Source organism: Bidens hawaiensis, unplaced genomic scaffold, assembly GCF_021521415.1.
Source record: "Bidens hawaiensis isolate Kalapana, Puna unplaced genomic scaffold, B.hawaiensis_p1.1 tig00010738_1, whole genome shotgun sequence".
NCBI lineage: Eukaryota > Viridiplantae > Streptophyta > Magnoliopsida > Asterales > Asteraceae > Bidens > Bidens hawaiensis.
The window spans coordinates 324,270-349,868 of NW_027491823.1; the positions used below are offsets into that span (position 1 = coordinate 324,270).

The 25,599-nt window shown below is 39.0% G+C and overlaps 3 protein-coding genes and 1 long non-coding RNA gene across 5 annotated transcripts; all 4 read right to left on the bottom strand.

Annotated features, from left to right (window-relative positions):
* Positions 1-46: 46 nt before the first annotated feature.
* Positions 47-6,570, bottom strand: LOC143536117 (uncharacterized). Of its 2 annotated transcripts, XM_077030182.1 has the most exons (4): positions 6,471-6,570; positions 589-886; positions 373-451; positions 47-240 (listed from the first exon to the last, which is right to left on the bottom strand). In XM_077030182.1, exons 2-4 carry the CDS (start codon positions 882-884, stop codon positions 64-66), a joined length of 552 nt encoding a protein of 183 aa, XP_076886297.1. In that variant the 5' UTR covers positions 885-886; positions 6,471-6,570; the 3' UTR covers positions 47-63. The 2 variants fall into 2 exon arrangements, with proteins under 2 accessions (XP_076886297.1, XP_076886298.1); XM_077030183.1 differs by lacking the exon at positions 6,471-6,570 and having other exon boundaries at positions 589-900.
* On the bottom strand, positions 6,542-8,020 carry LOC143536116 (protein SAWADEE HOMEODOMAIN HOMOLOG 2-like). The gene is made up of 2 exons (XM_077030181.1): positions 7,633-8,020; positions 6,542-6,784 (listed from the first exon to the last, which is right to left on the bottom strand). The coding sequence occupies exons 1-2, from the start codon at positions 7,951-7,953 to the stop codon at positions 6,542-6,544; spliced, it is 564 nt and encodes a 187-aa protein (XP_076886296.1). The 5' UTR covers positions 7,954-8,020.
* Positions 8,021-12,182: 4,162 nt separating this feature from the next.
* On the bottom strand, positions 12,183-19,430 carry LOC143536143 (long chain acyl-CoA synthetase 8-like). The gene is made up of 12 exons (XM_077030201.1): positions 19,319-19,430; positions 17,831-18,393; positions 17,682-17,762; positions 17,346-17,606; positions 17,092-17,223; positions 16,035-16,208; positions 15,740-15,969; positions 14,122-14,239; positions 13,901-14,032; positions 13,681-13,815; positions 13,389-13,595; positions 12,183-12,528 (listed from the first exon to the last, which is right to left on the bottom strand). The coding sequence occupies exons 2-12, from the start codon at positions 18,356-18,358 to the stop codon at positions 12,364-12,366; spliced, it is 2,163 nt and encodes a 720-aa protein (XP_076886316.1). The 5' UTR covers positions 18,359-18,393; positions 19,319-19,430; the 3' UTR covers positions 12,183-12,363.
* A 1,599-nt stretch (positions 19,431-21,029) lies between these two features.
* On the bottom strand, positions 21,030-23,347 carry LOC143536118 (uncharacterized). The gene is made up of 3 exons (XR_013135832.1): positions 23,150-23,347; positions 22,968-23,084; positions 21,030-21,085 (listed from the first exon to the last, which is right to left on the bottom strand). It is a non-coding gene; the product is annotated as an uncharacterized LOC143536118 (long non-coding RNA).
* Positions 23,348-25,599: the final 2,252 nt, after the last annotated feature.

Below are 25,599 nucleotides of genomic sequence, written 5' to 3' on the forward strand. Positions count from 1 at the left end.
ATAACAGCTAACATGGTTAAAATAAAAGTTGTCATTGTTTACCTGCCATTAGAGATTGCATTTTTACAACTTGCAGACACTATATTGATCTTCGTTCTTCTTCTCTTCTATAGCTAGCCTTTGCATGAGCCCTTGTATATGATTACGAAATACCAAATACAAATCTTTTAGCTGTTTAGACTTTCTGTATTCTTCTGTTCCTAACCGCACAACCTTCAGCTCATTCTGTGTACTGTAGTTCTGGTATCAGGAGGTCAAAGATCAACAGTTAATTAACAGAAATTACTGTAATTGAAATAGAGATACAAATGGTCCATAGGCCCAAAACCATTCCTGCAAAGCCCAATTCAATTTAAGAGAGAACACATTTACCTCATACTTAGGCTGCAAACTCTGCAGGTTTGTGTTGAATGTTCCACTTATAAGATTTTCTTCAGCTATTATCCATGGCCTGTAACACAAATAAAATAACTTCAATTAACAAACCTAAAGTAACACAATAAATTATACGAAAAACTCTTAACAATTAATGTCAACTTGCATGATAGCCTTAATAAATTCGAATCACACTACTGTTAAATTGCTTACCTTCCAGAGAAAGAAGTAATTAAGTGATTTGGATCGTTTACAAAGTCATAAATTCTCTTCAACTTTGTGCTACTATCCACCATGATAGCTCCGCATGCATATATATCTCCAAACAAACTTGGAAAGACACATGTTTGTGCAGTGATTGAAGTATGCTCACGTATGAACTCCTTCATTAACAATGGGCATAGATCCTTATCCAAGTTTTCCAATAAAATATAATGATGACGGTCAATCATTTTGGCACCTCCCATATCTTTATCCTGATCGCTTAATTCATGGCAGAATCTTTCCATCCCTATCACATAAAAACACAAAGTTGAAGAGATCGGGGTACGATGCCCCCAGTGGCAAGATCGGGGTATATGCTGCATTCTTTGTTTATGGGAACCTTAGGTTCCCATTGACAAAGTTTGTGTACCGTGTCCTGGAGAGGCACGGGGTGCACCTGACCGAGGTGCATCCGATGGCGATTGTCAAGGTCCGGCACTTCGAGTGGGTGTGTCGGATTCTGGGTATTGAGCCCTACGTGGACCGCCTGATGACCTTCTATACTTGGAGGTGCGTCCAGGGGTGGTACACCCTGACAACCCGTATCAAGGGTTTGAAGATCTGCGTGACCGAGCGCAGTCTCCGATCGTGAAAGCGGGAGTTCTTCTACATCTCTGCCCGCGCCATCCCCATTGCTATGAAGTTCAAGAAGGGTCAAGCGCTTCCGAGCCTTCACGCTTCCAGCTACCAGGAGGCGGAATGGTTCGCGAAGATATCCCGGGTCCAATCTCCGGTTTACCGGTTTGCGGAGTCCGGGATGGTGCTGCTGGGGATGAGCCGGGTATGGAAGGATGCTTCCCGGTTTCCCATCCTTCTTGAATACGGTTTGAACTCTATTCCTTATGGTATGTCTTGTCTTTCTTGCTGATATTAGTTAATTTTCTAACTGTTTCTTTTTCATTCAGAGGGGAATAATTTGGAGTCGCTCCTGTTCCCGCGGGAAGCTGACAGTCCCGTGCGGGTGGGCACTCGTGCTCTGGACGACAATGAGTTGCCCATCCTGGAGCAAACGGCGGATAGGTTTGTGGAGGTCTATCCGCCGGGCCAAGAGATCCTGAGCCACCGGCGGCCAGGTAAGGAGATATTCTATCCTGAACCCCTCAATGCTGTACCCGTTGCTGGAAATCCTTACATCCTATCTTCTTCTGAGGAATCCGCAGATGGTCCTCCCCTTGTACGGAAGAAGAAGGCTGCTGCCGGCGTGAAGGGGAAGGAGAAGGCCTCCACAGCTGATCCAGTTGTTCTATCTGACTCGGAGTCAGATAGTGAAGAGGTGGCGGGGGAGCCTGGTGGTGAGAAGACCACTGCTCCGGAGGCTACGATCGTTACCTCTGGAGAACCAACGAAGACGACGGTGACCGGTACCAAGAGGCCGGCTCCATCGGGTTCCTCCCCGCCCGTCCGTACGTTCAGGGTCAAGAAAACCCGTAAGTACAATCATAGTTTGTCTTTGTAGATTTATTACTTCATAAATTTATCTTAACACTTTCTTCTTTGTGCAGGCGTGGATGTTGACGCATTCCGGGGTGAAGCGCAGAGGAGTACCCTTCCGCCAATGACGGTAGGCTTTGTCAGCCTACCTGAGGCGTCGACCCAGGTGCCTGCGCCTGCTACCGCTGGTTCAGTTGCTCCCTCTGAGCAGACTGTTCCAGCTGAGATGACGTCACCGCCGGCTGTGAGTGCGATTTTTACAGCATCCTTTACAGAGCCGGCGGTTACTGCTGCTGCCTACGAGGCGGCGACCGCGGCGGCGACCACAACGGCGGCTGCCACCATGCCCGCGCCACCGGCACCGATGGCCGGACCATCAGGTACGCGCAGGGCTTCCCGCCGATCTTTGCCACCTTCCCGTCTGCCTGACCTGTTGGATGGATTTCCTTTAGGTTCAGGTGATGGGTTTGGCGGCTATCGGCCTGTCATTGACCCTACAGGTGCGTAGGGTTCCTTTCTTTTCTCTTGTTTTTTATCATCTTTTCCTTACTGCCTTTGTTTCTTTTGCAGTGTCGGATTCCAATGAAGTGTATGTTCCGCGATGGAACATACGCCGAGGAACAACCCTTCGCACACCTGTGGAGTGCGTGGACTGGGCTCGCCACGCTGCTCCTCCGGGTGCGTTGGGGGAAGCCATGGTTAGCTACCAGGAGGGTACGCTAACTAATGAGCTTCGGGTTCTCCAGGCCCGGATGCAGCCGCGCGTCGAGCTGCTTTGTCGTGAAAACGACAAGTTGAAAGCAGCTCGCGCCAAGGACATATCTGAGGCGCGTGCTCTTCGGGAGGAGAACCAACAGCTGGCGGCAACTGCCGCCGACAAGGAGAAGGCCTTCAAGGCCCTCGAGGTTGAAGTTCAGGCGCGACTCGAGGCCCGCTCCAAGGCTGCCCAAGCTGTGAATGAACAGCTTCGGCTGGCCAGGGAGACTGCGCGAAACGCAACCGAGAGGGCTGCCAAGGCTGAAGCCGTTGCTGAGCCTTTGCGTGTGGAGAATGAGGAGCTCAAGGTCAAATTAGAGGCTCTCCAACGCGCTCATGATGCCTTGGCAATGGAAGATGCCAAGAAACTCCAGGAAATCCTGGACCAGAGGAGGGTGCTTGACCACACCGAGCGGAAGCTTAAGGGCGTCGAAGAGGCTGCCGCAAAGGAAGTTTTACTTGCCAACCTTAACAAGAGCGAAGCCGAACGCGCCCATAAAGAAGCTCAAGCTGCCCTCCAATGGCTTCTTCGAGAAGCGTTGCCTCAGGTATGTTTAGTTTTATCTTCACGCTTTTCTTTTGTAAGAAAAGGTTCTAATACTTGTGTTTTCTTTGTAGGTTGTGCGTCGGGTCTTTTCAGAGACCTCTTATGATGATGCTATGACCGCAGCCCTCAACGCTTCTCATGAGGATGGGAAAAAGGCCGGCTTCCTGCTTGGTCTAGGGTTTGTTGAGAAAGGCGTCCCGCCTTCCAACTTCCCTTTGTTCGATGTGGATACCGAAGCCATTTATGACCAAGCATTGAACCAATACGCCGCCTTCCCGCATCCAGTGGTGGAGAAGGTGGACGAAGTAGCTGCTGCTGATGATGGGTTAGCTGTCCTCAAAGCGTTCCTCGAACCACCCCGTTCTTCTGACGGAGCGGGTCCAAGTGGAAGCGGCCCTGAAGCTTGATCCTGAAGATCCCTTCCCATTGCTAAGATAGACTTGTATAGTTTTATTCTTTTAGGCGGGTAGTTACCCGGCCATTCTTGTAATATATTCTTGAAATATTAATCTTTTTGCGTATAAGATTGTTATTTCCCTCTTTGGGTTCCTTGCTTTATAAACTTATGACTTGCATACTTAGTTTAAATTAGCAATTTTCCAAGTGTTTAGAATAAGAACCTTTGAACGTGGTTGATAATGGGTTAAAGTTTCGCTTCCTCCTTCGTGATTGTGCGGGTAGAACCGTCACTTGCACTTGGTAGGATGGCTAAACTTTAGCCTTCATCTGACCTGCGTGTAGGTTTTCCTTTTTGAAATTTCTAAGGCATTAAGATAAGTTAACCTTTGAACGTGGTTGATAACAGGAAGTCTTGCTTCCTCTTTCGTGAATGTGCGGGTAGAACCGTCACTTGCACTTAGTAGGATGGCAAAACTTTACCCTTATCTGACCTGCGTGTAGGTTTTTCTCACCTTTTGAGGATAAGTTAACCTTTGAACGTGGTTGATAACAGGTGTGAAGTTTTGCTTCCTCTTTCGTGATTGTGCGGGTAGAACCGTCACTTGCACTTAGTAGGATGGCAAAACTTTACCCTTATCTGACCTGCGTGTAGGTTTTCCTTATCCTTTTTAAGAATTTTGTTTTGAACCGTTCGACGCGCAGGTGTCGATAGGTTAGTGTTCGGTTTCCTTTCATGATTCATGCGGATAGACTGGCACTTTCATTTAATAGGATAATTGAACTCTTCCCCTTCAACCGGCCTGCGTGAAGGTTTGTCAAGTTATTGGGTTCGTGCGGGTAGGACCGCCTTCCCACGCAACGACTTCACGTAATGTGAACGCCGTCGCCAGTGTTGCATAGTTTAACCGTTCGACGCGCGGTTGTTGATAGGTTATTATTCAGTTTCCTTTAATGATTCATGCGGATAGACCGGCACTTTCATTTTTGGGTGCTGAACTTTTTCCCAAACTGACCTGCGTGAAGGTTTGTCACGTTATTGGGTTCGTGCGGGTAGGACCGCCTTCCCATGCAATGACTTCACGTAATTATGCGGTGAAAACCGACATATTAGTGTTCAGAAAAGTATGAATGTAAAATCATCAGCTTCGATGTTCTTAAAGAGAATCATTTCCATTAGAAGTGGCTCTTGGCCTTTTCTTTACAAGTTGGAATTGATTTACATGCAGACTGTGTAAATGAGCTCCCTTCCATGTTGGGATGGGAGTGCCATCGAGCCGATACGCACCTGGTTCGGGATCTCGTTCTTTACGCAGCATGTAGTCTCGATTTTGAAGCTGGAATTGATTCATGTCTTCCCCAGCTGAGGTTCTATACGCACCCGCCTGCTCAGCCTTTATTGTGCCACGAGGTGCGCGAGCGTCCCATCTCTGACAAATGCTTCGACCATGTCCTTTACGTCTATGCATTCTTCAGTGTTGTGGCCTTTCGGTAGCCGGGGTAGTGTTCGTAAAAACTGTGTTGCCGGTATTCCCCCTAGTAGCTGGGGTTGTGGTTACCGGAATTTCTCTAACCATCTTTGTAGAAGTTTGAAAAAACTGGAGAAAAATAAAGTTCTAGCTTTATGCACGGATGGCGCCAATGAAGAAACACTAACCGAACCCCGGGCAGATTACGGGTAACCTGGGGGTTAGATAGATGTTTCCCACGAGGGGTTAGACCCTTGGAAGATGGTTCTTCTGATAACCTGCAAAACAGACACCGTGAGCTCGTCACTGAGAAGGGGGGGGGTTCCTCCTTGTGACCACCCTCCGGCGTGAGAATCAGACTAGATTGCTCTTTAAATATAAAAGTATATTAAGAGATTGCTAGAGCAGATATCAGGTATAATATGATAATGTAGTAAGATATGATGATAATAGATAAGATGAGATGGTCATACCATTTGTGGTATTTATAGCCGAAGGTAGGTTTCCAAAGAGGTATGGCCGGCTGCAACAGTGTTCCTGTTCCACCAACAGTAGCCTACGCACGTGCCCTGCTGGTAGTTGGTGGGTAGGTAGCGGCTGATAGCGACCAGGCCTGCTGTACACTGTTCCTGTTCCACCAACTGACGGCTACGCACGTGGTATGGCAGTAGTTGGTGAGTAGGCAGCGGCTAATAGTGATACAGTACAGGAGCATGCTGCTCGCCATACTGTATCAGTGAGCTTTCGTATCTCTGATCAGATCTTTCGCCCATACCTCGTCAGGTACAGTAAAAGATCCTTCAGTATACGGACTGGCTTATTTGGGCGGGAGTATTCCCCCTCCCGCCTCTGTGCGGGATTGCTCCCGGCTTGGCTCATTCCTTCAGGTGACACTGAATGATCGAGAGCTAAGTGCCTTGTGCGTGTAGCCATGCTGCGCGGGTGGCCTTCCCTAATGGCTTGTATCCGAGGCTGCGGGGACAGGCGGAGTCCTTCACCATTGGGAGGCATTTCCCGCGGGACCAGCTTGCGTACTGCGCGTAAGGACGTCACGTCTCTGAGCATGGTCGGTCCTGCGGATCCAGTTGGTCTCTGCGCAGACGTCCCTGTTTAAGGTGAGTCTTGCGGGTCCAACTGGGCTCTGCTGGGACCTACCTCTTCACAAATTAAAAACAAGTCCTGATAGCATTAATTCAGTATCATCCAAACGATCTTTTGTTAAATTACAAAACCTGCAGAGGATTCGACAAGAGAACTGAGTCCAACACTGTAAAGCACCTATAAATCCACAACCAATTACAGATTAATACCATAAATCACAAACTAAGAAAACTGAAAAACTTGCCTGTGATTCAACCAAAGCCCCCTTGAGTTTTTGTTTGACAAGGTCTGCAAATTCAGCAACTTTGGGATGAATATCACCATCTATTATGAAACATATGTCCTCAATGGATGCCTCTGTTATATTCCCCTCACCAGGCCCATGCTGCCAGCATAGTAGATAAGAGCATACACACTTCTCAGGTGTATGCTCTTTATACCGCACCTATTATTACGAACAAAAGTGGAAGGACAATCCATTATTTAAATCAGTGTCGTAAAAATCACAATCAGTCACCAATATATCAATGATATCGCTAATCATTATGCTACGATTAGATCTCACCTAATCGAACCAACAAATCAGTGGTCAGTCAAAGTCGGAACAAATCGGTCCAAATCATTTATATTGGCCAAATTTTGGTCAAAATCTTTGAAGTAATGAAAAACTACACTTGTTTGAAGATATATATATATAATTTTAAAAATTAACATATAAAAATTCCAAACCGATTAATCCCTAGTAATGTACAGTCGGTACCTCCTAGCGAGTTCTACAACACAGACTTAAATAGCATACATATTATTACATTGTTCAATTATTAAATGACATAGGGTGGCTTACTGAGGTCTAAATTTGGGAACAATAGCAGACATTTATTAGTTCCTATTATATTGTATTCTCTAATAAATTAAGTTAACTGTTCTATTATTGGATGAACATAGGGTTCCTGTGGTCTAAATTTGGGACACTTAAGAGAATTATTATTATTATTATTATTATTATTATTATTATGGGTTTGGATCAAATACAAATGAAATTAACGCGCTAAACGTGAGAATCAAGTAGAGTAATTATGTATACAAGTAGAGTAATTATCATAGAGTAATATGTAATTACTTACTCTACTTGTATACATAATTACTCTACTTGATTCTCACGTTTAGCACTTTAATTTCATTTGTACGTTAACCTTCCCCTATTATTATTATTATTATTATTATTATTATTATTATTATTATTATATATTTAAAATGCCCTAAAATGAAAAAAAGATAAGATAAGATGTATACAGCATCAACAACGGCGTCAAAATATCGAGCATCTTCCTGGCGTCTGTATAACGCGTTGACGGTAACGCCTTCAACCAGTCTAGAACACTCATTATCCTCCACCGGCTTGGATATTGGACGGAACCTGTGGATGAGTTGTTCGATCTCATTGTGAGTGTTGAAATCGGCGATGGTGAAGACCTCATCGAAGTAGGTCTGAAGGAAGTCCTTGAACTTGACACGGAGCTGGTTTCGGTGTTCGAGAACTACGGCGCAGGTGTACCACGCATCGTCTGCATTGCACCAGAATTCGAGATCGAAGTTGACGCCGGAAACCGCCATTGATGGTTCAGGTTCAAGGTGGCGTTGTTTGGTTTGGTTTGGTTTGGTTTGGTTTAGAACATGCAGTCTTATTTCGGGATTTGGGCCTACTGAGTTTGCTTTATAGCAACTCGAGTGTAAGATCCTAAAATTTATAATGTTGAATAAAGAAAGTTACGTTTAGTGATTTCGCGTTATTAATTAATTAATATCAAGTAAAGAACGGATCATGGACTTAGATTAATTGAGATGAGTTAAATGAGGATGGGCTTAGGTCCATGAGCTTTAAGGGATATAAATATCCCCTAAACCAAGCTAAAACCCTAAACCCTCATTTCATTTCCATCATAATCTCTACACACTCCAAACACACCCACACCATAAACGAGCAAGATCCGAGAGAGAGTAAACGATTAGTTGTGATTAAACAAGTTAAACGAGATCCAAACGAGCACAAAAGGTATGTTCTTGACCTTTAAAGTTTATGTTTTATTGAATGTCCTTAAGCTTAAAGATCCAAGCTTTATAGTTTATACGGGATATATATACGAACGAAATGGTTAGGGAACGTTAGTGGGTGATGTCGAACCATAACAAGGGTATTAAAATCGCCAAAATGCGTGATAAAAACCAAACCCGTAGCGAACTGGGCAACTTCGCCTGCGAACTGGGCAACTTCGCCTTCAAAACGGTAACTTCGCCTTCAAAGCTTAACTTCGCCTTCAAGGCTTAACTTCGCCTACGGCCAAGTTCGCCTAACTAGTAACTTCGCATAAGGCCAAGTTCGCCTAACTGGTAACTTCGCCTAAGGCCAAGTTCGCCTAACTGATAACTTCGCCTAAAGCTAAGTTCGCTTAAGGTTTAACTTCGCCTAAAGTTAGATTCGCTTAGAAAAAAAATTAAAAACCTAATGGAAAATGTGTTAAGACAGTTAATGTAAATAAAATTTTTCCAAGCTGACCTGGCAGCTCGACCCCAGCCAGGGGCTCTGCCCCTTGGACCCTGCTAGGGGCTGCCGCCCCTAGACCCCGCTGCCAGGGGCGCTGCCCCCGGACCCTCGTTCGTTGTGGGTACTAGTTAAGACTAGAAAGATGATATGAGAAGTGATAGTTAATTGATACGTATACTTGTTATACAGTCAGCCGTGCACAACTGAATAAAGGGATTACGATTAACGGTGAACGTAACCGTGTTCAGGTGAGTTTCTAGCCCCAATTATGTGTCATGTTTTCGGGGCTGTGTGCATACTCAATATGTTTGTTAATACGCTTATCCTAAGAGATAAGTGTATGCCTTATGTGAATAATGTGAAATGTATGAATGATGGCTTGACGGTACGTGAACGATCTTCGGATATTGCACGTACTGTCAGGTTGTAACGCTAAGTATAAGGTAAGTATGATATGTATGCTTATGTGTATGAATGTGATAAAGTTAATAAAAGCAGGAAAGGATGGATGTACGGTAACGAAGAGGGAATCGAACCCTACTAATATTCGAGAACTAGGGAACCGAACCCTACTAATACTCGAGGAAAGAGGGTACCGAGCCCTAATAATACTCGAGGAAGGAGGGTACCGAGCCCTAATAATACTCGAGGAAGGAGGGTACCGAGCCCTAATAATACTCGAGGAATGTAGGGCGTAATGCTCTTTATAACGTAAGATATGAAAGTAAGTTAATACAAAGGAAAGTACGAAAGTATGAAAGTATGAAAGTATGAATGAAAGAATATAAGTTTATGTGTATTGCATAGTGTATGATTAACTAGAACTCACTCAGCGTAGCTGACTTTTAGTATGCACGCAGGTGAGTAGGATGAGGCAGCTCGCTTGAGGAGACACGTGGCACTGAATAAGAGGCTGGCATCGGAAGACTCAAGACGTTTAAGTTTAATGTTTCGTTTATTTTGAAAGACAAAATGATGTTTTAAGACAAGACGTGTTTTATTATGAAATGTTTTATGAAAGCTTTTATATTCCGCGAATGTTTTAATTAACTCTGATATTTAGAACTGTATTTATGAGTAAATCCAACACGAAAGTAGGGCTACCGGTAACGGGGCCTTACATCGAGTTGTACTGACTCGTGCCAAAGTGTGTGTTATGGTTCCAACCAAACGGTCCAAACATACATTGTAACTTGTAATAAATAATAAATAAATAAACAACGGCCATACCTCAACCCAACATGTAACTAGCATTTTCTTTAGGGTTCGGGTTTTGGTTACATGTGGATTTGAAACTAACATTTTTTTAATTGAAATATAGTTAATTATTGTTTACGTCCTTTTTGTTTAAGAGCGAAGTCACATTGAGTCCTCAAGAAAAATGAACTGATTGGATCCATATGATTCCAAAAGTGACCCGATTGAGTCTATGTCGTTAAGCTTTCATCCAAAAATGAGTTGAACTTACCAATATACCCATTCATAAGATTCTATGAGTGGTCATGCTCAGTTTTAGTCCCTCATTATAAATTTTCCTCTTCATACTATTTTTTAAAAGAAAACTAATTGAACTGGACTACTTTTTTAATAAAACTAATTGAATCGAAAGACTTTTTCAACAAAAACTAATCGAACCGAAATACTTTTTTTAACAAAACTAATCAAACCGAACTACTTTTTTAACAAAACTAATCGAACCGAACTACTTTTTTAACAAAACCAATTGAACCGAACTACATTTTTTTACCAAACTAATCGAACTTAACTATATTTTTAACTAAACTAATCAAGCCAAACTACTTTTTTTTAACAAAACTAATAGAAACGAACAATTTTTTAAACAAAACTAATCGAATCAAACTACTTTTTAACAACTGATCGAACTGAACTCCTTTTTTTAACAAAACTAATCGCACCGACGTAACTAAAAAAATCTAATCGTACAAAAAGTAGTTTTGTTAAAAAGGCTAGTTTGGTTCGATTAGTTTTGTTAAAAAAAATAGTTTGGTTCAATTAGTTTTGTTAAAAAAGTAATTCGGTACAATTAGTTTAGTTAAAAATGTAGTAAGGTTCGATTAGTTTTTTTCAAGTACTTCGGTTCGATTAGTTTTGTTATAAAAAATAGTCTGGTTCGATTAGTTTTGTTAAAAAAATTAGTTCGGTTCGATTAGTTTGGTTAAAAAAAAGTAGCTCAGTCTGATTAGTTTTTGTTAAAAAAGTGGTTCGGTTCGATTATTTTTTGTTGAAAAAGTCGCTCGGTTCGATTAGTTTTGTTTAAAAAAAGTAGTTCGGTTTGATCAGGTTTTGTTAAAAAAGTAGTTCGGTTCGATTATTTTTGTTGAAAAAGTCGTTCGGTTCGATTAGTTTTGTTAAAAAAAGTAGTTTGGTTAGATTAGTTTTTTTTAATAGTAGTTCGGTTCAACTAGTTTCGCTAAAAAAAAGAAGAAATTCTTTTCGATTAGTTTTTGTTAAAAAAGTAGTTCGGTTCGATTAGTTTTTGTTAAAAAGTAGTTCGGTTCGATTACTTTTTGTTGAAAAAGTCGTTCGGTTTGATTAGTTTTGTTAAAAAAAGTAGTTTGGTTCGATTAATTTTAATAAAATGGTAGTTCGGTTCAATTAGTTCGTTAAAAAAAAGTATTGTTCGATTAGTTTTTGTTAAAAAAGTAGTTCGGATCGACTAGTTTATTTTAAAAAAGTCGCTCGGTTCGATTAGTTTTTTTGGAGGGAAATTTATAACGAGGGACTAAAACTGAGCACGACCACAAACCATAGAAACTCATATGAATCTTATGAAGGGCATATTGGTAATTCTTTTTTTGGATGGAAACCTAATGGCAAGGACTTATTCGGGTCACTTTTGGAATCATAAGGATCCAATCAGTTCATTATTTTTTTAAGAACTTAATGTGACTTCGCCCTTAAACGACAGGGACTCAAACAGTAACTTTCTCAATGAAATATTTAGCGTAACACCTCATAAGAATCCAAAATTCAAACCAACAAACTCTCATGATTAGTTAGACCTCTCAGTTTTGGAGACTTAGAATTCAGTTTTCGGTTTCAGCTTACCAAGTTCGAACTCGGTTTGAGTTGGCTTTCACATTCAACTGAAAGAGAATATAAGCCAAGGAAACCAAAATTCAAACGGATGAACATACCTACATGATATCCAAGCTTTCTTTGTACACGACTTCTTTTATCATGATTTTTGACTACTTTTACAAATAGCACATGTTCTAAAATACTCAAAAAAAATTAACGTATAAAGATTAAACTGGCTAAGAAAACAATTAACCCGATATTTAGCATTCTAAACAACTTATAAGAGAAACGGATTAAGAGTAAAAACTAGCAAGCAAACACATTAATCCTGTCGTTACAATATATGCAATAACCAGAAACCGAAACATATTAAAGCGTCAACGAATCTTGATCCTAACTACAACACAAGAAAAGAAAAGAAAAGGAAAACACACCGGTTTTTAGCCATATAACATTTGCAAATCATCCTTAAACTTGGCCTTAAGTTGTTCTCTCTTTAACTTGAGAGCAGCAGTTACTAATCCTGATTCAGGAGTCCATGGTTCAGGCATCAGCTTTATCTTTGCAGGTAGTTCAAACTTGTCCAACTTTGCATCTTTCCCTGCCTGCATTATAAATTTGTTTACATACAAAAAAGGACTTGATCAATCACAAAAAAAAAGCGGGAGGCTAAACCGATTTCAGTGAAAGTGGATAATAGTTTTCTAAGGATGTAAATGAACCGAGCTGCTCACAAGCTACTCGAGAACAGCCCGCTAAAAGCTTGGATCGATCTGAGCTTAAACGAGGTTGAGCCTAAAAATAAACCCGTTAAATAGAGGAGCCCTAGCTTCATATACTGAACTCTGCTAGGCTCGCATACCTAAATGAGACTGTTATTTTTATATATATAGTAACTTTTATTTAATAAGTAAATAATATATTCTATGTATAAAAGTATAACTATAAGTGTATATAAAAATAACTTTATATGCAAATAAGATTAATAAATGATGCGAGATCAAGCTTGAAAAATTTCTATCGAGCCGAACTCAAGCTTTGAATATAGAGCTAGAAACGAGTTTAACTCGTGCCTGAGCTCTGTTAAGCTAAACGAGCAAAACTCGAACTTAGGCAAGCTTGTGTCGTAGTGAAACCTTTTTCTAAAAGGACTAGTTTGGCAACTTAGCCGGTAAAAAGGATGACATGGCAAGCCTTATTAGAAAATGGGTTAGTTTGGTAATTACTATTTTAAAATTGACTAGTATGGTACTTTTGTGATAACCATGTCATCAGGAAAACTCACACATAAGCAACAACCTAGTCATCACATGACCGGGTTACCAAATTAACCCATTTTTCAAAATAGAGGAAATGATAACAGTTGTTGGCTGTATCAACCATTCGTTCAGCAATGGACAAAAAAAAACACTAAACAAGTGGGCATTACAAACGCGCAAGGTTAAAAATGCAACTTCAAACAAACCTTGGCAAGAGATTGCTGAACCTCAGAGACAGTTTCTTTTTTACCACACAAGTCAGCATAATCTTTGTAAGTAATACCCGCACTTTGGGCCCACTGCTCAAGAACTTGACGTGCAGGGACTACTAGCGCAACACAGTAACTGTGGAAGGGGTCTGCATGCAACATTACATTTTCTACATACTTACTTGATGCAAGTGCTGCCTCAACCTATAATAAAGCACATTAATAATAATAATAATAATAATAATAATAATAATAATAATAATAATAATAATAATAAGTTTAAACATACCTTCCCTAAGGAAATGTACTCTCCATGTTGGAGTTTTACAATATCCTTTTTTCTATCAATTATTTCCAGGCATCCATCAGGGTGAAACCTACCAATGTCCCCAGTGTAGAACCAACGCATACCACTTTCATCAACCTGCAAACAAAATGTTAACATGAAAAATTAAACTTATAATTCAAAGTCAGCATGAATAATCTAATGAAAATCATGAAATACAAACCTTGAAAACCTCATTAGTTTTTTCCTCATTGTTGAAGTAACCAGCAGTTACACTATACCCACCGACTACAACTTCGCCACGTGGCATTGGCTTGTCAGAAGTTAAGTACCTGCCTTCATCCCATGAAACAAGCTGCAATCAGATTTTTTTAAAAAAAAGCTAAAAGTTAAAAGAGGCTGTGATCATATAAAAACTTTTATTGATTTTTTTAATTATTATACCTTAATATAGACACAAGGAAGAGGTGGACCAACACGCCCAACAGAATTATCATCTGCCTCAGAGAAAGCAGCTCCAGCACAGGTTTCGGTCAACCCATAACCTTGACCAATTGGAGCCCTAAAAAGTAATTAGTTTTTCAAGATACTATAGTTATTATTCCAATTGAGGTATTAATAAGTTCGTCTTGTAAACAAACCACACGTTCAGTTAACGGTTCATGAAGCGTTCGGCGGGAAGTTCATTTATGTCCGTTAATTTAATAAACAAACAATCATTAACAAATATTTCAGTTCATTTAGTTTAAACGAACAAACACGAACACATGCCTCGTTCATGCATTTAAATTAATTTATGTTAGTTCATTTATGTTCATTAGTTTACGTTTGTTTTAGTTTGTTTTTTACGTTTGTTAATATATCTATACTATATATAATGACGCAAAGATGGGCAAATTAAGACAGTAGATTTAAGGGATTTACAAATTTTTAAGCACATGTTACTACCTAAAATGAGGACAAAATGGTCATTCTAACATTAAATCTTACGTATATTTCATTTCTACAAAATAGTTACAAGATTGCCCCTTTAACTTTAATAATATTTTGCAAATATAAGAAATAGTTATAACTTTGGTCCTTTATCTTTTAACTATCTACTCTTCATAATTTCATTTCCAACCCAGATACCCCCACGATTTTTAAACAGTTATAACTTTTTCATAAAAACAAGCATTTAATTCTCTTTAATTTGAGTATGATATTGTCATAGTTTCTTTTCAGTTAAAAAAATAAAATTTTACATATAGCCGTTTGCCGTCTGGTTTTAATGGTCTTAAATTAAACCATGAGCCAAGCTATTATTAACGATTTTTGGTCACCGAAAATTGAAACTAAACCATTGAAAATTACCCAACAAAATCAAACCATTAACAATGGTTAGGTTCCATTTCGTTTATACTTCAATATTAAAATGAGTTTAAAATAATAACTATGAATCTACATATACCAATAAATGGTTTCACAATTACAAACGAAACGACGAACACCCATAAATCTATAATGTAATTACCAAGGTCCATATTCCCCGCTGCATAGCACGGGCACCCGTCTAGTTCATTTAAAATTTTTTGACCCATTACAACTTAGTCAAATTTTAACAACTTTCTAGGTCCAACACAATGTTCTTCATGTTAAGTTTAACTGGTTTTAACTCATTTATTTTCATTCATCTGTGTTCAGTTTTGTTCGTTCGTGAACCGTTCGTTCATACTGCTAACGAACGAAAATAAACGAGCGTGAACATGTTCATTATCTTAATGAACAAACAAAAACAAGAAACCCATTGTTATAATCATTCATGTTCAACAGTTTGCCCGGTCAAAGTTAAACGGACAAACATGAACATGATCTGTTCATTCACAAGCCTAATTATGTTTTAATTAATTAATTTGTACATAAAAAATATAATAAATTTTATTAAATAATGTAGAAACTATAGATAAGACTAGCCTTTATATATGATATAAAAAAATCAATTTAAAACTCATTCCATTCATACAGTTCATTACCAGACACTAATTCTAAAAACTGTCAGTTTAGATAACAAATAAACACTTACCCCACACAGACGTTAATAAATCGTTGTGTATCAGGAGCTAAAGGAGCACCGCCACATAGCATAAAACGAATTTGCCCACCAAGAACAGACTTTATTTTCTTAAAAACAACAGCATCCCATAATAACTTTTCTAATCCCCATGCCCCTAACCAACTTCCATCAACGGCTAGCAACCGTCTTTTGTAGGCAGCATTGAAAAGTTTAGTGGTCAAACCTCCTTTTTCCTCAACCTAAAAGATTGAAATTATATTAAACACTAGTAAAGTGAGAATATAATTTACTTTATATTACATACCTTTTTTACTACTCCGTCTCGAACGCGATCTAGAATTGTGGGAACCGCTGCCATTAAAGTTGGTTTTAAAGCCGAAGCATCTCCCATGGTTCCTTTTTTTATTTTATTTGAAGTGTCAGTCAAAGTCAATGCTGACCCGTAACCAATTGAACTACCTGCAGTTATCATCACAGTCTGCACACCAACACATTTCGTTAAAATAATTAAAAAACAATTGCAAGTAGCATACATAATAGGGCAAAAGGCACAAAATAAGAAAAACTTTAAATATTTTTCATGATTTTAGAAACCAGGTTACATTTTATTATCAGTCTTAGCCCCAAGTGACCAGATCAAACGGTAACAGATCACTTTTTGCTGATTTTTTAAAAACTGCTCAGATGGCGTCTTATATTGTATATTATAAATTCTAAAACGTATCATTTTTCAAACTTGAGGACAAATTCTTTTTTTAGTTTCTTTTTTCAACATAAGCCTTTTTATATGTTGCCATGTCAGCATTTTACTAGTAAAAACATGTAAAATGAGATTGGTTGACAAAATCAGTGATGAACTGTAAGTTGATTATATTTTGCGCTAGGCATGTAACGAACCAAACATTCAGCGGACCGTTCAGTGGGATGTTCAGTTATTTAGTAAACAAACGTTCATGATCAGAACTTTGTGTTCATTAGTTTAATGAACGAACATGAATACATGTATGAACACATGTACTGTAACTCTTGTTTGTTCATCTATGTTCGTTACGTTCGTTATAAATTCATTTAAATTGTTTAGACCCATCATAATTTAGTATAGTTTTAATAACTTTTTAGGAACAAGAGATTGTTGTTCGCCTTACTTTTAATTGGTTTTGGCTAAGTTGTGCTCGTTCATCTATGATTATCTATGTTCAGTTATGTTTGTTCGTTATGTTCGTAAATCGAACATGAACAATAAAACCTCGTCCATTTAATTGTTTGTGTTCGATCTTTTGATCGGTTAAATATAATCAGACGAACACGGTTTCAATTCTTGCATCTTATCATATATAATAAGAATTTATCCATAATTTTACCTCCGCGGCCAATTCAAATATATGAGCCAATGGTAAATATGCCAAGTAGACATCATTTGGCCCAATTCCTGGGATAACAGTCATAACAGCAGCAGCAGTTGCTACTAGATTCCCATGAGTCATCATCACCCCCTAGAAAATCAACACAGCATATAAGGTAATCAATTATTAAACCCTTTTATTTTATCACCACTCACATAATATTAACTTGTTAGTTCTTAACAACCATATAAGAAATAAGGGCACAATCAAACCTTTGGTAAACCCGTGCTGCCACTTGTATACATGATGACTGCAACATCTTTCTTAATAGGCAGTCTAGCATTAACTGGATTATTCTGCCCCGTTTTCTCAACTTCAGAAAATGAAGCAATTTTCCAATCACCAATATTACTCAAAGCTTCAGTGTTATCACTTTCAAAGTAAATAACATTTTTCACAGTTTCCAGACTCGAAGCAACAGTAGCCACTTTTTTCAGTAGCTTGGCATCACAAATCAAGGTCGTTACTTTCGTCTGCAAAAAAATAATATTACTATTCCATCAAAAGAATTTACAATAGATGCAGTGAAACCAAAATTGTGTTCCCACCTCGTTAAGCGAGTGAATTAGTGCATCATCACCCAAAGATGCATATATGGTCACTACAGTAATATTCTGACGAAAACACCCCTGAAACCATGATTCACTTGTAATTAATATTCATATATACAAAATTATAACAGTAATTCATCATTTACCTCAAATGCAATTAACCATTCTTCACGTGTATCAGAAAAAATAGCTATTCGAGTTTCAGGGTCATGACCAAGATGAATAAGTCCAGATGCAAAGTTGCAAACACGCTCAAACACTTGACCAAATGTCTGCCATTGATACTCGCCAAGCTCTAGTTTCTCAAACTTTCTCCCATCACTACCACTAACAAAGCTTCTATCTATCAGTTTTCTGGTTCCAAGAAACCGAAGCTGTGAATGTTTCTTACAAGATTGTTCAAACAGTGCAGCCATGGTTGTAGCCCCTTCCCATGGGACATCAACTAACTTCTTTGATCTGACATTTCGCATGGCAAACCCTGGTTCACCACCAACTTCAACTGGAACACCTCTTTGTTTCACCTTCTTTTTCCCTATAAACATTGAAGAAAGAACCAGTGGTACTGCAATGGCTACAAGAACTGCAATTACAGCACCATAATATTTGTCTTCCATGAAGGTGGACAAAGAACCCTTAACATCCATCTGCTCAACTCCCTCGGAATCAGCCATTATATGCAATCCAAATCGTCAAAACCGTATTGCCACTACAAATGAACCAATAGTTGTAGATTTCAGATCATGATTCAACCAACTTTTATATGTACGAAAGTTGAAAAGTAAATGAAACAAAGAATCTAAATTATATGCATTCAGTAACACAAAACGAATAACAAACTAATATTGTTAAATAAGAACCATGAATCCATTGTTATTTTAGTCAATGATCCAAGGAAACTTTATAATGCATTCATTAATGTGAGGAAATTAAAAATTGCTGCCCCAATAAGTGCAGAATCAACTCATACGAGAAGTAAATACGAAATAAGCATTTAGAAAACATTTAGGCCTGTGATCACATCAAACATCATAACAATCACAAACCTCAGGTTCCAGAAACCACAAACATTCATCTATGATCTGAATAATCAGCAGTTACAGTCTTACAGATTTCAGATATTATTCAAATCAACCTATTTATACAAACGTTCAAAAGCAAACAAAACAGAAAATCTATATTCATTCAAGTAACAGAATGAACTGCTAATAAATAAACTAATAATATGAAATCAATAAGCGCAGAATCAACTGATATAAGAAATGAATATATATAAAATAAGCATTTAGTAAACAATTAGGTCGGTGATCCATCACACATCATCACAATCACAAACCTAGGGTTCCAAAACCACAAACATTCATCTACGAACCTGAATAATCAATTTCGTAACAATATCAATGGAAACATGAGCTGAATGATCAGCTGCATGCGTAAACCTTACGCAATACGCTTTACGATGATAAAATCAGTCGGTGATCAATATAAACCCTAGAATATTAGGTCTACGGATCATATTACACAAGCTAATCATAACAGATTTACAGGAGAATAAGATCAACACAAGTTGTAATCATAATGAACAGAATCAATCAAATCGATATAGAAATAATAAGAGCAAATTGAGAACAGACCTTTCGAGAAGAATGAAATTGTTATTTCCGGTGAGTTGCTATTTCTGGGCAGAGAAAACCATGGAATTGGAATATGTATATTGCTTGGAAATGGATTAAGGTATATATAAAATATAGATTGAAGTTTTATATCATCAGTAAGACAGTGTTAGTCTGATCCTTTCGAGAAACTTGACTCTTATTTATTGTTACTTTTTTATTTGTATTATTATTAAATAGTTTAATACTAGTATAAACGTCCCGTGTACTATGCTGAAGTTAGACTATATGGTATGGATATTATTTTGCTTCTTGCTCTATAATGTCATGTCAGCGTCATATCATATCTCATTTCACTCCACTCTTTTTTACAATATTACGGAAATGGTCATCAATTCACCACTTCCCTCTTAATAAAATAATAGTATATTAATATGTAAAATTAGTTTAAGACAACTAAAATTTAAAAAAGTACAAACGTAAAATATATAAAATTTCGAGCAACCATCGTTGTCGGTTAGTCGAAGAGGTAAATATATTTCACCAAGCTTACTGGTCAAAACATGTTAAAGTTGTTTACGATAGGGAGATCGGTACCGTACCGGTACTGAAGATCTCAATCCCGAAAATCACAAAAATATTTGGTACCGGTACCGAAATATTCGATTCGGTACGGGTTTGGTACCGGGACGGTACCGGGACGGTACCGGTATTGAGGGTAAAATTCAAAAAATACTGGTACCGGTACCGTACAGATCCCGAAACTCAAAATATTGGTACCGACGGTGCTAACCGGTACCGAATTTGCTTATCCCTAATTTACGAGACTAAAAAGATATTTTTGTTTAATATTTATACGGGATGTTCGTAAATAACAATATCAAATCAATGTATTTAGTTTTCTTTTAAAAATAACAGTAACAAATTATTAATTAATTAACTAATTAAAATAGTTTTAAAAAGCATCACAGTTAACATATTAAATTGAAAAAAACATCAAAATAAAAAGCTTATCCCTTGACCCTTTCTTCTTCACCCAACCGCCCTTTTTTCTGCAGATCTTCTCAATCACCATCTTTTCTACGTGGATTCAACCAACATCTCCAAATTTATGTTGTAATATATCTATAAAAAGGAATAAAAGCCTTAAAAGGGGTAGAAAAATTTCAGCGGGGTTTTGAGCGGTAAAATATCCACCAAACTTTTGCCGATGGGCGGCACCAACAACACCGGGGCGGTGTTCACCGACGGCACCGCCTGCCATGTCATCATTTCAACGGTAAAACGAGATCCACACCGTATAGCCTTAGATGCTTCGTGTACGCACAGTGTATCAATAATTCAATATTCAATACTATTATCTGTATTGAATTAAATAGAAACAGAAATAAATGTTTGACTATATGAGATGGTTTTGTTTAATTTAAAACTAGATAAAAGTTACACAGAATTACAAATTTTGTCCTTTAAAAAAGCCAAATTACGGTTCGTGTCCTTTTCTAAGTTTCCTTGCAGGCGGTGTACTTTAAACTTTTTTTTCCTACAAGTTATGTCCTTTACGCTAACTGGGTTAGAAAAACTCTGTTAAATCCCATCACGTGAGAAGCATGTGAGGGTAGTTTTGTCTTTTTGCCTACCCTGCTGCTTCTTCTTCTTCTTCTTCTTCTGTGCTGCCTCATCTCACTTCTCTCTCTATGTTCTACCACACCATCACCATAACCACTCCTCAAACACCATCACCACCGCCACCATAGCTCCGCCACCAGCCACCGCTCCATCTCCGATTCCCTCATCCACCATCGTCCTCAATTCTGATTCGTTTGGAATTAGGGTTCTATCACAAAACACCTCTTTTTTAGGGTTTTAATTTCTGATTTTTGTTCATCTCTAAAAATAAACCAACCCTACCGACCAACCACCATGCCAGAATCGCCGCCACCATCATCACCATGCCTGAACACCACCCAATGTCGGAAACTGTCGTCACTAACAACTCCGGCCACAAAACCGTCTACCGAAATCTCCGGCGGACCTGCAACAGCGTCACCGCCATCTCTGATATAGGGATTAAAAGTTAAAACGCACCATCAGAAGCTTCAATCGACTCAAGTTTTCGGATTAAAACCTGCAACAGTACCGCCACCATCTAATCATCGGTGATTCCAGGACCCGATTCCAGTTAACTTGATAACTTGGAACTCGAATACAATCGGGTTTCGTTACTCATAGGATTCGATTACAATCCCGGAACCCGATTACCTTCCAAACTCGAACACAACAGTGGATTCGATTACAATCGGACACCGAAACAGTGGATTCGATTACCTTCCAAACTCGAACACAACAGTGGATTCGATTACAATCGGACACCGATTACGTTATACATCGATTACAACTACCAGTCGCTTACAATCGGGGTTCGATTACTTTCACTATAACTTGATTACAAAGAAACTCGATTACAATTGGATCCAGATGCGAACAACTCGAATACAAGAATCGATTGCACTGAGTTCGTTCCCATTACCCTTCGAATACAGTTGAGACTCGATTACACTGTTACACCCGATTACATTGTAATCGATTTTAGAGAGACTCGATTTCTTGGAGCTGCTGTAGGGAATTAGTAAAGAACAAAAAAATCAGATGATTATGAACAATATGAGCAATATAATCCTACTTGCAGTAGCAGCCAATTTCAAAATCACAGCCAAAGTCAAAATAATGAGGTTTCTTGGTGTTTTAAGAAATTAAGGGGTAGGATTTACACAATGGCCAAATATCAAAATTACAAATTTAGTTTATTACACAAATAGTCCTTAATGGGTAAAAAGACAAAAATGCCCTCACATGGGTCTCACGTGAGGGCATTTAACTGACTTTTTCTAACCCAGTTAGCGTAAAGGACAAAACTTGTAGGAAAAAAAAGTTTAAAGTACACCGCCTGCAAGGAAACTTAGAAAAGGACACGAACCGTAATTCGTCTTATTTTAAAGGACAAAATTTGTAATTCTGTCTAAAAGTTATTTATGTTTAGAAATCTAAGAATTTTAGATAAAACTTAAATATGAAATTTGTTTTGTGTATATCCAATTCATTTTATTAAAAGTTATTACCTTACTACTGATCATCAACCTAAGTAATTGAGGTGAATCATTAAAAGACTTTAGTTTAAAAGGTGAAGATCTTCAGTTTAAATCTAGTATGTGAAAAATATCAAGTTGAATCAACCGGTTTTCACTTGTGGCGAGCTTTCTTTTGAAAGTGAAATGAAGATGATCTAGTAAATCAGTGATTCGTTATTCAAATGACTTTTTAAAAAAAAGACTCAATTTCAAATTTTGTCCTTTAAAAAAAGCCAAATTACGGTTCGTGTCCTTTCCTTACAGGCGGTGTCCTTTAAACATTTTTTTCCTACACGTTACGTCCTTTACGCTAACTGGGTTAGAAAAACTCAGTTAAATACCCTCACGTGAGACGCATGTGAGGGCATTTTTGTCTTTTCGTATGTACCTGCAAATTTATAACACCTTCCCCCCCTTCTCTCTTCTTTCTCTCTCTATGCCACCACCATCACCATATCACAACCACTCCGGCCACCATACCCCCACCCACCCCGTTGCAGATTCCATTCCATTCCCACCGTCGCCGTCAACCACCCATCTACAACCATCACCACCACCACCACCTGGTCAACTCTCCATTAAACCTCCTAGTCGAAACCCGGCCACCACCACCACCGGATCCGGCCACCTCCAACCCATCCACAACCACCGGATCCGGCCACCTCCAACCCATCCACCACCACCGGATCTGGCCAACTCCAACCCATTTCGCCTCTACCTCCACCACCACCTAACCATTTCGCCTCTACCTCCACTACCACCAAATCATTAACCCTAGAAACCCTAGATCTCAAACCCACCAAATCACCCAATTTCTCTAACTCCGACGACAATCCAACACTGACCCACGAAACCCACACCCCCAGTTCCCACCACCACCTCCGCCGCCACCGTAAACCCACCGGATACCCTGTTGGATATCCATGAGCAGATCCGCCGCCGTAAACCCACCGTAAACCCGCCGCACCATCTTCTTATACAGAGACAGGTTCCTCTACAGCAAGTTAAGCCTGGACTCCCCTGTGATCTGTCGGGCCTCAGCAGTGACAATGACAAGATCAGATTTGACGATGTTGGAGTAGTCAACGAAGGCGGTGATGTTGGTACGAGGAAGGAAAGCGGCGACGTGTTGGAGGTCAAGCATCTCACCTCGGAGCTTGTCTGCGTTGACGTTAACGAGTGCGAGCTGGTCGGTGATGTTGGGTTAGGATAGTCTGTGCTACAAGGGAGAAGAGTAGAGAGAGAGAGAAAGAAGACGAGAAGAGAGAGAGAGAGTATATATCTAATAATTACTATTTATTTTTTACAATAATATATTTGAACCACTTCGTTGAAAAGACCAATATACTCTCACATGCGTCTCACGTGAGGGTATTTAACTGAGTTTTTCTAACCCAGTTAGCGTAAAGGACGTAACGTGTAGGAAAAAATGTTTAAAGGACACCGCCTGCAAAGAAACTAAAAAAAGGACACGAACCGTAATTTGGCTTTTTTTAAAGGACAAAATTTGTAATTCTGTCTAAAAAAAATAAGTTATTATCATCTTGTCTTAGTTGTCTTTTCATCTTGAGCTAACTGCTACAAATTTTGAAATTTAATAAATCTAAAAGTATTTAACCCAATTTACTTAATTTTTTAAAATAATTAAATTAAATATTGTAATAGGACATGCATGATGAATGGCCCAAGTGGCATTATGGCCCGCAATCACGCACTCTATAGCATATCGTGGAACTCACTCATTGCTTCGGGTGGTGGGACTTTCCTCTTTTACCTTTTTAAAATAAAAAATAGTATATCGTGAAAAGGATATTTAAAAATAGATAACGAAAAGTAACGGGTTTGTGATTAAAGTTTTGCTTAAAAAGGAATTGCCATCCATAAAAATTGTTTTTTTTTTAACGGCAAATTAGGATCACTCACGGACCACTGGAGTATCATCGTGTCACCAGCAGAACCATGCGATCATATCCATCTCCACTAGGCAATAATGTTTAACCACCAATTCAGGAGGAAACCCAATAAATCTTGGAAAAACCCCTTGTGGGATTCGAAACCAGGACCTTATGGTCCCTAAGCCTTATTCCACCACCAAGATGCCACTAGGCTATAAAGCCATGGACATAAAAATCGATTAAATAAGACAAATTTACAAGAGGATAAGAAGATATGCGAGTGAACTTATTAGGCTATGCGTAGTGGATGGGCTACAAATTGGAGCGTATTGTGACACGTGACGTTCAGTCAGCAATATGTGAGAATTTGTTTTTAGGATGTAATGGTGTATTGGCTACAAATAGTAATATAATATATGTATATATATATATAACACAAAGTAATATAATAATAAAATCAATCCTCTCCCGGCGACAAAACCCACCTGCGCCCGCCCCTTATCGCCCTAAAATCGCCGGGGGAGGGGGTGGCCCCCATCCCCCCCCCCCAAAAAAAAATCGCCCCAATCGCTCATTGAATATCGCCCCCTACACTTGCCCTAAGAGAAGATGTGTTGATGAATTTACAGATTGCGGGTTGGTAGGTTCAACTGTTCAACCGAACATGATTCATATTTTTATTTCATATAAAAGCATCAATCATAACCTACTCATACTAAAAATTATCACTCTGTGTCACCTAAGTATACGTCACCTACTCGTCTAGTCTCTCATCATCATCATATGCCGTCGAAATTAAATAATGAGGCATGACTTAAACTTGGGTCACATAAAACACCAAGTTTTTTTTCTTATCACTACACCATCATCACATTGGTCATTGACAAGAATATTATATATTTATTGAAAAATAGTCTAAATGTAAAAAAAATGAAGGAAAAAACACGCATGCAAATATGTAATTGAAGAAACACTAAGTGACCCCGACAGATTAAGGATAATCTTAGGGTTAAGTAGATGTTTCCCATGAGGGTTAGGTCCGGCAAAGATGGTTATTCTTCTCAACCTGCAAAATAGACACCGTAAGCTCGTCACTGAGAAGGGGGGGTTCCTCCTTGTGACCACCCTCCGGCGTGAGAATCAGACTAGGTTGCTCTGAATATAAGTGTATATAGAGAGAAATAGCTAGAAAGAAGATGATGATACCGTTCCAAGGTGTTGGAGTATTTATAGCCGAATGTAGGTTTCCAAGCAGGTACGACCAGCTGTATATAATATTCCT

Coding starts and splice junctions, on each gene's coding strand:
- LOC143536117 (XM_077030182.1), bottom strand. CDS start 884: ATGGAAAGATTCTGCCATGAATTAAGCGATCAGGATAAAGATATGGGA. Junction 452..588: donor ATTACTTCTTTCTCTGGAAG/GTAAGCAATTTA, acceptor TTTGTGTTACAG/GCCATGGATAATAGCTGAAG. Junction 241..372: donor GTTTGCAGCCTAAGTATGAG/GTAAATGTGTTC, acceptor TCCTGATACCAG/AACTACAGTACACAGAATGA.
- LOC143536116 (XM_077030181.1), bottom strand. CDS start 7,953: ATGGCGGTTTCCGGCGTCAACTTCGATCTCGAATTCTGGTGCAATGCA. Junction 6,785..7,632: donor TTGACGCCGTTGTTGATGCT/GTATACATCTTA, acceptor TCGTAATAATAG/GTGCGGTATAAAGAGCATAC.
- LOC143536143 (XM_077030201.1), bottom strand. CDS start 18,358: ATGGCTGATTCCGAGGGAGTTGAGCAGATGGATGTTAAGGGTTCTTTG. Junction 17,607..17,681: donor TAATTCACTCGCTTAACGAG/GTGGGAACACAA, acceptor ATTTTTTTGCAG/ACGAAAGTAACGACCTTGAT. Junction 14,033..14,121: donor TTCCTTGTGTCTATATTAAG/GTATAATAATTA, acceptor ATCTGATTGCAG/CTTGTTTCATGGGATGAAGG.